We start from the raw sequence: 11,524 nt of genomic DNA on the forward strand, positions 1-11,524 counted from the left end.
GAATGGTTACCTCTTTTTTTTTTTGGTGTCGAGATACAAAAGGGTGAAGAACTCAATCGTAACTCTGGGTGAGAGCAACTCACATACAAAATTGCAGATGTCTTTCTAGCAGAAAGATAAATACAATATATCAGTGCATTTTATTTTCATTGGTTTTTTTTTTTTTTTTTTTTTCATATAGTTTAGCAGCCAAAGAGATCATCTCAAAGTACCTAGGGAAAATGTCATGGAGATTGACCAAATATTTTCCAAGGAGAGAAACTCTAACGAATGAAATTGACATTGGAACGAGTTAAGCTCCATGTGTGTATACCGTATCCCTCTATAATTTATGCATTTAGCCATTTACTCACCTTCTCTTTAACTAATCACATTTTGAGGTTCAGTTTAGCAACCTAAAGTTAGACAACCAAAAGTCAAACAAACTAAATTTAGGTTCAGTTTAGCAACCTAAGGTTCAGGTTCAGTTTAGCAACCTAAAGTTAGCAACATTTTGAGGTTCCCGCTACTCAGGCAAGATAGACAACCAAAAGTCAAACAAACTAAATTTTAAGTTTCAACTTTCAATCAAAAAAAAAAAAAAAACCTCAAAATACGTTACAAAGTGGAGCAAGTACTGAGCGGTAGTGCTACTGCAAGCTAGCTATTTGGTCAGGTTTTTTCATGGAAGCAGATTTTCAAGGCGTTTTCATCTGAAAATCTCTCCTAAGCCGAACTAACTCTAAAAAGTGCACCATTCTTTAAACCAGAAAAGAACCCCTAAACAAAGCAATAGTCAACAAAAAAGTAGATAGTGCGGAACACAATTTACTACAAAAACATAAAAAGAGTAAAATATTACAAGAAAAGAAAAAAAGTTGAAACTTGGAATTGGAAAGGAAAAAAAACTTGTTCAAAAAGTAGAAACTTGACCAGTACTGGAAATGGTCAACGAAGTTCTTGGTTTTTCCAAAACTAGCATCATTCATTTCTTCCATTTCAAAGTCATCTCTCTGTTACTTTCCTCTAGACTGCTATAGAATCTGGCTAGAGAGAGAAAACACTCTTGCATGACTCCAATGTCTTCCACCCGTGGGGGTTGGGGAAATTTCCAGGCTGCTTCTCTGTGATGATGATGATGATGATAAACTAACTTGTCTGGACATGCAGAGAGTGATATCATTAACCAGCTGAGTTAACTCATTTTAATTTGCTTCCACTCATCATCATTATCAACCCGAGTCAAAAACTCGGTTTTGTTTGAGCTTCATCGTGATCCATATACGATTATATGCAATATACTAGTATGATAATGGATGATGAGTAGTTAACGATTGTAATGGTTGAAATCTAGACCAGAACCAATAGACGCAAACTTAGCTAACTCATGTTGTAAGAACTGATGATGACGACCATTATCGTCTTCTTCTTCACCTGCTCCAACACCAAGGAAATCACGAGTTAAACTATGTTCATCGTCAACTTGCTGCTGATGAAACTGCTGCTTATTCATTTGTTTTGATCCATTCGTTACTGCTTCTGCTGCTGATATTAAACGGTCGAGATTGTTCGATGCTTCATTTGATAATCCCATTACTCCTTGATGATGACTATCGTTATTATTATTAATAATAGCTGCATGAACAGTTGATGTTGTTGGACCCATCGATGATATCGAATTCATCATTAAACTGTTTAAGCTCTGACCATCATCATGAGATTGTTGCTGCTGTTGAGGATGATGTTGCTTTTGTTGTTGCTGATGCTGATGCTGTTGTTGCTGCTGCTGTTGTTGCCTCATGAATAATTGATGGAATTCGTTTCTGCTTTGTGATGACGATGAATGAGTATTGTTATTGAAACTGTTCGTATTATCAGAAGAAGGAGATAACGAAGTATTACTGCTCATAACTCCTCCATACCCTGCATTGAAATTAGGGTTACTTCTTGTTGCACCTAGTGTTGCCGCTTTCTGCAAAAGTGCTGTAGCTGACATATTCATCGATGAATTCTGTTGCTGTTGTTGATTTGAATATAAAGAAGCTAAACTACTTTCCACAGCCATTTGTTCTTTGTTATTCCCACCTTCTTCTTTTAATCCACTTGGTGACGACGTAGTTAACGAAGATTTTTCACCCCATTGAGACTGATTATTCATACCACCACCGTAATCAACAATTGGCGACGAACCGAAGAAATTTGTCGATGCCATTTGAACTAATTCAGGTAAACCAGCTGAGTTGGTACTCAGGAAAGCAGCCGCATTGTTAGAATTACCATGATCAATAGAGTTAAGCTGATGATGATGATGTTGTAAACTCGCTTGATCAAGCCATAATGGTAATCTAGGCTTATTTTGTCTATCCATATCGGTTTCTCCACCAGAAAAATCAGGCCGAAATATTGAATTAAACTGCGAAGGATTCAATCTAGAATAATCTTGGCCTCCTCCTCCTCCACGGTTTTCAAATCCAAGTGGTAGATGATGATTCATACGTTGAGAATTCCCGAGTGTGTCATTCATTGAATCCGATCTAAAGCTTAAGTTGGTCGGCACTGATGTAATTCTTGCACTCTCTTCTGCTAATGCATCACAGAAAGCTCTATGTGTGATGAAACTATCCTTCCTGTATTCAGAACCAAAATCAAAGAATCCATTTTTAAAATCTAACATGTTTTTTTTTAGCTGATACAACTATTTCTATCAAACAATAAATAAACTAAGTGTTGCATTAAATTACATAACCAAATCTGTATCAAACCTATGAGCATTTAATGAATTATTCTTCCTTAAAACCCAACAAAATAAAAATAAAAGGAACATGAATTTGAATATACCTTGAGAAAAGTGTACCACAATCACATTTGTATTCTCTAGTCCCACAGGTTTTAGAATGAGCTTTCCAATCAGATTGAACAGCATATTTCTTTGAACATTTCTCACATTTCCATTTCTTCTCACCATGTTTCCTACTGAAATGTTTCTTGATTCCTGTTAGATCTCCAAGTGCTCTTGATGGATCATGATGTACACAGCTTTTCTCTGGACATATATAAACCTTCTTCTTAACTTCTTTGTTTGATCTTTGTTTTAACTTCCATGGTAAATTATGACCTCTTCTATGTAGTTGCAAATTCTGATCTCTTTGGAATCCTTTGTTGCATATCTCACATAAGAATCTGTTTGTTGCCATTAAACTCTTTGGTGATAACGCTATTACTTCTGCATCTGGATCTGTTTTCAATAAAACAAACCAAATTAATAACCAAAACAAACTAAATAAAATCCAAGTACACAACCAACGAACTAGTTATAAAAGTTATTACCAGGTGTCCCAGGAAGATTTCTTTTTCTTTTAGCTGCACCTGAACCCTGATTAGCACCAGTGGTCGTAGAAGATGTTAAATTAAGGTTTGAATTATTATTTGGTAGTTCTTGAGCAAACCCTCTAGTTGTACTTGAAGGATTCATTGAGAATCCATCTCCAGACATCATTTGCATGATTGGCAAAACCTCTTTTCTTTTTCTTACACTAAGTGTGTTTGATATTTTATACCACCACCACCTTTTCAAGATTATTCAAGAAAGAAGAACACAAAGATGAAAAGATTTTGTTGTAGTACTAGTTTTGGACTATATAAACCAAAAAAGAATTACAAAGACAAAAACTTTTTTAGCAGTATAGAAGCTAAGAACCAAACCACAAACAGATAAATCTGAATTACTTACTCCTAACTGAAAAACAATTTGATTTTTCAAGACTCTTCTTAAGAATCAAACAACAACAACCAACCCAATAACTTCTGAACACTGACTCTAGAACTTGAACTCTTCTTACAGATCTCTCTCTCTCTATCTCTCTACACACACAAGAAAACAACAAGAGTATGTATATGTAGGTAGCTAAGCCCCTTCTCTTCAAAAAGAAACTAAAAAGAATATAACATCCTCCTCCTCCTCAACCTTCACTTTCTCTCTACTACTTTCTTATCTTCTTCTCTGAGTCGGCTGAACCAGCTCCTCCTCTTATTATTAGCCAGCCACACACTACTACTCCACAGTCTATAATACTCCTTAACTTGGACCACTCTCTCTCTCTTTCTCTGGAAAATGTGGACTTCACTACTATTGGGTATATATGTTTCACTTTTAGGGTTCTTATTAAATTTTCAAAACTACTGATTCGAGTAAAAAATAAAAGATGGATTCTGTTTTGCAGTTCAAAAAAAGTCTATTGCCTTTTTTCCTCTTCTCTTCTTTAATTATACCCTCACTTTTGAATGATTAACACATAATTGGCCTTTTTCTACTTTCTAACTTTCTTTCTTCTTCTTACTTTCAAATCAGATATATTTTGGGGTTTGAAGTTTTTTGGAATAGGCCTTAATTTGGTAGGACTTAGGGCATAGCCATAGAGCATGCACTCACATAGAAAAGAGAAAACGGGAAGGGGGGCATGAGGAGGGGCATGGACTGATAAGTCTCTCATCTCATGGACACGATACTCAAGACAGGGTTTTACGGTAGTCCGTGAATACTTGTCTGACCATTAGGAAATTGGGACCCGCCATTATACTGTCACCCTCTGCTGCTGTGGGTCCCACCTGATCGTGACATGTGTCGACGCACAAGGCTGGTCTCTCTTTTCTTTCTTCTGAAACGTCCGATTTTAATGATGATGATGATAGATGATGTGATGAACTGATGATGATCTGGAACTGAATGAATGTGGGGCCCCTTCTTTGAAATCGTTATGATTCCTTTTCTTTTTTTTTTTAGATCATCGTGTGTGAAGTTCTTGTTGTGGAGATAAAGTTAGGATGTGTGTGAGTCAGTGAGTAAAGATTGAGATTGGGAATAATATTATTGACGAAAAGATTGGCTACCGTGAATGTTAGGGTACGTACATTTAGGGTTCGTTGACAGTGTTGGACTGGAGTCAGGACGTGTGTGTGTGTGTTATGGTTATAGTTATTTTACCATATGAGATTCCGGTGACTAGTACCCAACCCAATTGAGTTCTCATTTTCAAATCTCAGGCATTGTCTTGGATTATTATCTAGAGATACGTGCCGTCTCTGGTCAGTTTCTACCTTGTTCCTAGATATGTTTTGTTTGAATGGAGCGGCCGACTTACAACCCTATTTTGTTATCTACAAATTTCCATCTTACAACAAAATCTTGTGGGTAACAAGCATTTCAGGCGGAGTTGGGAGAAAATTACACAGGAGCAATCTGCCATCAAAATCGCCACATATACACCTTCACATCTAGGATTCTAGTCCACTGTTCCAAGATTATATGACATTTGTATGTTGCTTGGTGCAAACTTTTTTTGAACTTTTTTGTAGTGATTTATCCGAGAAAAAATACTTTTCCTTTCTAGTAAGTTAAGAAATTACCTTACAAAGTATGTGCATTTCAAATTATTCACCAAGGCGAAAGCCAAACCTAACAGTACGAGTATTTTCCTAATTATTTTTTGTTGATAAAAAAAGTGTTTTTATGATTAACTTAATGTGGGTTTGGATGTAGAATTATAAAGATGGAGGATTTGGTAGAATTGTGTTTCCCTTTGTACGTTTGGTTGTCCGAATTTTTGGAATCACGTTTCCTACGCGATTCAGTTTTTCAGCAAATCCTCCATATGGAGTCCGACCCCTGCCCTCTAAGATTTGCTAGGAAACTTATCAAGGGATTTATGAACCCACTTTTTTTTAACTCTAATTTCCATATGTATGCAATTTTATGATTTTATGGTAATGTCAAACGGTACAAAGACTTTAATATAAGAAAACCCTATAAATTCTAGGAATATTTATTGAGTTACCAAACACACGTGGAATTTACATGAATCCCAGAATTTGTAATCGCAGGGGATTATAAATTCTTGGAAACGGTGAATTCTGCAAACAAACCCACCATTAGGGTTTTTTTCCCGGAAAATGGATCATTTGTCCAAATATTTTTAAAACATGGTTCTAATAGACGAGTAAAAATTAGTATGGGTGAAATGGACACCAAGAAAATAGCAAGAATGAAACTGGATTCATCCTGGCTTAAACTTAAAAAAGAGCGAGGATGAAACAGGAAGCATCCTGATATAAATTAAAAATAAGAAATGAAAATGGGTAGGATGAAATTGTTTACATCCTGGCTATTTTTACGTTCTCGTCCATTTAAACAGTATCAAATTTTACATGTCTTTTTCACCCAGGAATTGTTGATTTTGGTCTTTTTAACCAATTTGGTGTTTTTTTTTCTTCCGAATGACAAATAAATATTTTAGAAAGAAAAAAAACCAATAAATCACAAGACAAAAATATAAGACGCTGACTTCAAATATGAGAGTTAAACATCCTTAAGTTATCTTCAAATTAACTGAGGCTACGATCCCTAGCGAGCTATGTTCGATCTTTCTCTTCTTCTTTTTTTCTGAATCAGTCAATTTAGTGTCTAAGTACATGATTTGGAAACACAAAATTGGTTAAAAACAATTCCTGGGTGAAAAGGACATTTAGATTTTGATACTGTTTAAATGGATAAAAATATTAAAATAGTCAGGATGTAAACAGTTTCATCCTACCAATTTTCAAATACTTTTTTTAATTTTTAATTTACATCAGGATGCATTCAGTTTTATCTTTGCTATTTTTTATGTTTAAGCCAGGATGAATCCAGTTTCATTCTTGCTATTTTCTTGGTGTCCATTCCACCCATACTAATTTTTACTCGTCTATTTGAACCATGTTTTAAAAATATTTGGACAAATGATCCATTTTCCCATTTGGAAATGACGTTTAAATATCAAATTGCCTCTTGTGTATACTCATGGACGGTTGGACCACTAACATGACATACACTTCTCTAGTTGATTGTCACATACTTTCGGAAAGACTGTCATCCATCATAGAGTTTAGTCGGTTCCTTATTTTGGACTGAAAATTCTACAATTGGCTTATTAGTGTTTCTTCTTTTATCTCTACGCTATAGATTATGCTTTTCCATTCAAAAGAGATATATAAACCTTGGTATTATTTAGATGACAGTGAAACGGGTAGCTATAGCTAACTAAATAATCAAAAGAAAACAGCATCGCCGTCAAGTCGTCAACCATGTCAAATCCTAACTAATTCACTAGAACCGAAAGTCGAAAAACCATAAACATCTAAATCGATTTGAAGATAACTAGATAAGCATTAATGACTGTACGCAAAAGATATAAAGTCTTCACGCATTCGTGTGATTAATAGATTGAGCCGAACCGATTGCATCTACTACCCTCTAGCCATGGGACAACCCTACTTGAGCTAGCAGCAACACCTTTGCACTATGCAATCATGCATGCATGCATGCAACTATGATAATCATAATCTAATTACTTAATCAAACTTTACAACATCGCGGCGTTACAGAAAATCAAAGATTAAAACAAATAGAAAGGAACGGTAAAAACCAGTAACAAAAACATATTCAAGTAGTGAATATTTTGGTGAACGTGGTGGTGTCTTAAAGTTATGGGTTTAAGTATATTAATGAGCCGATCGATGATCACGAACGAGCGAGCTAGCTATAGTAGCGTCTGCATTCGAGCTGACCTTGTGCGTAATAGTCGGTCGGAGGATCAATCAAAAACCACTTTATAACATGAAAGAAACTTTAAAAAGATTGAATTCAAGAATCAATCAAGAACACTTTTGGTGACAATTATATTAAAATCCATGAATCAATCAACATGTACATTAATGAAAAAATATGTTGAAGGGTTCAGATTGAGTAGTTATATGTTTAGTTTTTAATTAGGTGGTTTTTGGCTCCATGCACTCGGATCCTCTTCATTAAGAATGGATGCTTTTCTTTTCTTTTGATTGTTTAATTCTTCGAGTCCCTAAGCTTAACACAAAGAACCAAGTGGGTTTCAAAAAATATAATCCTAGTTCCAATATTTATTTGGAGGAAATCTCCGACCAGATACGACGTCTCCCACACACATCCACCGCATAGATTCTCATCTTCTTTCATTCTTTAATATCCAATTCATTTTTCTTAAAACAACTCCCATTTTTTCAAAACTATAATGCTAGACCCGCATGAGACCATGACCCTAACCCCATAACAATATATTGGCGACCTTTGCAGAAATCGATCTTTTTACAATATTTTTGTATGCAGGTTTTCATTATTTACCTAAGATTTCAATGAAGAACAAAACCAGGTATATGCAAGTCGAGTCATATTACAGTCAAAACATATTACGTAAATTTGTCTTTCGGTGAAAGAAAAGTGAATACGTCTTCTCCTGCTCAACTAATCAAAGTGTGGTAATTAATCAATTACCAATGGGAAACTAATGAGTTATTAATAATGACTAATCACCCCACCTAGATGAGCTAGCTACATTATTCGAGTAACCTACTACATTAACCTTAATTTATTTGATGGCCTTAAAAAGCTAACCAATTTGTTTATATTTATTCTTGGGATCTTTTGGACATACCCAACTCGACCGTGGTCAAATGACTTTTCGATTAGCATAAATTTGCGGTTACGTGATATGATATTAATTTAATACCAACTACGTATTATGAACATATATATATACTTTTTCATGATCAAACTTCAAAGTCATGGTTCAGTAGTACTACAAATTAGGGATACATTGCCTACCTTTTTGTTGACTATACTAGTAGATCTGTAATTGGTAGGTGCAAAGCACGAGTCAGTGTGTTTATGTACTCCAACCTATTTTTTTGTTTCTCTCAAGAGTGTATTTAGATAGTGGAATAGCAGATTTAGGAGCTGTTTGTTTAAATTTTATTCTTAAGGGCCTGAATCAGTGAATTAACTGACTCGAAAATATGTCAAATATACAAAGTTTTCCACTGTCACCCAAATGCATGATTATAAGAAGAAAAAAAATGATCAAATCATCCGAAAGGAATTTAACTTAGTGATATTTGAAAAGTTACTGGTGATATTATATATACAGTATATGTACATGATAAAACATTTCGATTATGGGGTGCTTAAATACTAGAAGCAGAAATCAATTGTAAAAATAATTTGTTTTCCAAAATGTTGTTTTTCGTGGGAACTATTTCAAATTTTGCTCTTAATTTTACGGTTCAAATTTTCTTTCCAGAAATCGGAAAATAACTTTTAAATATCCAACTAGAATCTTATAAAACTTTGTTACAATACTAGAGATAAGCATATGCACTTAAAAACAATAATGTGGCCGTAGGTTACTTAGTAGAGACAATTGTTTTTAAGGTTACTAATTCACTAAAAACCAATTTTAGGGATTAGATCCAGAATTTTGTCCACTTTAGGAACGAGAGTATTTGACCATCTGTTGACCTCTTTGACTCCAATTATCCACATTTGAGACAACGTAGTGTATTGGTAGTTAACTAATTAATTACTAATTATTTAAGTATTGGGTTTATAATTTAACTTCTCCTTCTTTTTCTTTGGATTCTTAGTGTTTTTCTTGTAACACAAAACATTTCATACACGTTTCCAAGAGCAAAGATATTCTCTCTTAATTCGGGGGATTTTGATTTTTAATTTAAATCGACTCCAAGATTTGAATCAGCAAAAATAATGCAAATTGCACATGGGCTGCTCTCTTCTGCTCGTACATATTTGTCTTGGTGTTCCTGCTCCATCTCTTTCTATGGGGAGTCAAGGATTAGTCAAATAAGTTAAGTGTTAATTACCAATGTTCTTAATTTTTTCCAAAAATACCGTAAAACTGTATTTTTCTCTATTTTGGCTCAAGGCTGTCGGTTTAAGAATTCATTTGTCTACTAATTCTAGTTCCATAATTAATTTTGTTTTGTTTTCCGAGTTGGTCTAATCAGTTTGAAAGTGGTTTGCTTAAACCTTAAATTATAGTGTGAGCAAGCTTGTTGATAATGATATTAGTAGATAATTTGGATCATCCTTCTCCTGCAAAACCATTTTCACTCCAAGGCAAATATTTTTGAATGGGTAACACCGTAACACTAATAGCCTATTTGATATCAAAAACAAAAAATCAATCTTATAAGTTAAAAATAAAAATAAATGAGATAATTTTTTCATCAAATTGGTTAAAAAGACCAAAATCAATAATTCTTGGGTGAAAAGTGTTGGAGGATTTTCACAAAATACATACTTATTGTGTGTTGTTGTTGTTGCTGCAAAGAAAGGATCAAGCCAAAGGGCTTTGTGTCCTGTCAGGAAGGTGTCTCTTCGATCTGTGGATTCAAAATCCAACTGACATATATGAAGAGGCATATATGAACAGACATATATGAACAGGCATGTATGAACAGACCTGAGATGTGTCTGTTGGGTCTGAAAGGACGTATCCAACTGACGCCTTATTGCCTATAAAAATAGGCATGCACTGCCAACAACAAAGATGATCAAAAATCTCTTAGTTTTTTTTTCTATTAGAATTAAGCATCGTCAGTTACAAAGAGTTTCTTCTGGTCTGTCCGGATAATCACAATTCTCTATAGACAATTCTCCATTGTATCCTGAAAGAAGGTTTTCAATCTAATCCTTTGTGATCTATAGAGGAGGAAAACATTCTTAAAAGATAGCGATTCATTCGTGCCTTGGAGCGATTTCTTACCCTAATTTCTCAACAGTTTTAAAAATGTCTACCGTACAAGATTTATCGCTCACTAGGACAGTGCAATCTCTTCAAGTAATGAATCAAGATCTCACTCGTCTTGAAAGGTTTGATGGAAACAACTTTACCCGTTGGCAGGAAACGGTTTTGTTCTTTCTCACTACTATCAATCTGAGTTACATCATCAACGACGACCTTGAACCAATCCCTGAAGACAAAGAAGGTGACGATGAGGCAAAGAAAAGGGAATTGAAAGAACAAAGACAAAAGCGAAAGACTGATGACTTCTTATGCAGAGGGCATATCTTGAATCGACTTGCTGATAGTGTATATAGTGCACATCGAACCATTGAAGGAGGAGCAAAGGCATTGTGGGATGCACTGGACAAGAAGTACCACATTGAAGAGGCAAGTAACCAAAAGCTTTTTATTAGCAATTACATTGATTATAAGATGAATGATTCAGATTATATTGTTACCCAAGCACATGAGTTAGGTCTTTAATAGTTGAAATAGTTAATAGTTGAAGCATTCCAAGTTGGTGTTGTAATTACAAAATTACCTAATAGTTGAAATAGCTACAAGAAGAAATTGAAGCATGAGGAGAAAACCCATACCCTGGAATCCCTTGTACGTCATCTACGTATTGAGAAAGAATCTCGTAAGAGAGACAAGAAGAATGACCATGATACAGAGAAAGCAAATGTGATTCAAGGGGAATCCTCCCAGAATCACAAGAATGGGAAGAAAAGAAAGTCAAATCCCCATGGGAACAAGACTGGAAAATCTAAGAAACCCAAAGGTGATTGTTATTACTGTAAGAATCCTGGTCATTATGCACGAGAGTGCAGGGCTCGTATTAAGGACGAGAAACACAACAAGAATCAAATCAATACAGTAACTGAATCTGAAAGTGA

General features: G+C 34.8%; 1 protein-coding gene across 1 annotated transcript; it reads right to left on the bottom strand.

Moving 5' to 3' along the window:
* Positions 1-772: 772 nt before the first annotated feature.
* Positions 773-4,016, bottom strand: LOC113322376 (zinc finger protein JACKDAW-like). The gene is made up of 3 exons (XM_026570447.1): positions 3,307-4,016; positions 2,818-3,214; positions 773-2,606 (listed from the first exon to the last, which is right to left on the bottom strand). Exons 1-3 carry the CDS (start codon positions 3,479-3,481, stop codon positions 1,307-1,309), a joined length of 1,872 nt encoding a protein of 623 aa, XP_026426232.1. The 5' UTR covers positions 3,482-4,016; the 3' UTR covers positions 773-1,306.
* Between the last annotated feature and the right edge of the window lie 7,508 nt (positions 4,017-11,524).

Source organism: Papaver somniferum, chromosome 11 (assembly GCF_003573695.1).
Source record: "Papaver somniferum cultivar HN1 chromosome 11, ASM357369v1, whole genome shotgun sequence".
In the NCBI taxonomy this organism is placed as follows: Eukaryota; Viridiplantae; Streptophyta; class Magnoliopsida; order Ranunculales; family Papaveraceae; genus Papaver; species Papaver somniferum.

Coding starts and splice junctions, on each gene's coding strand:
- LOC113322376 (XM_026570447.1), bottom strand. CDS start 3,481: ATGCAAATGATGTCTGGAGATGGATTCTCAATGAATCCTTCAAGTACA. Junction 3,215..3,306: donor AAATCTTCCTGGGACACCTG/GTAATAACTTTT, acceptor TATTGAAAACAG/ATCCAGATGCAGAAGTAATA. Junction 2,607..2,817: donor TGTGGTACACTTTTCTCAAG/GTATATTCAAAT, acceptor TTCTGAATACAG/GAAGGATAGTTTCATCACAC.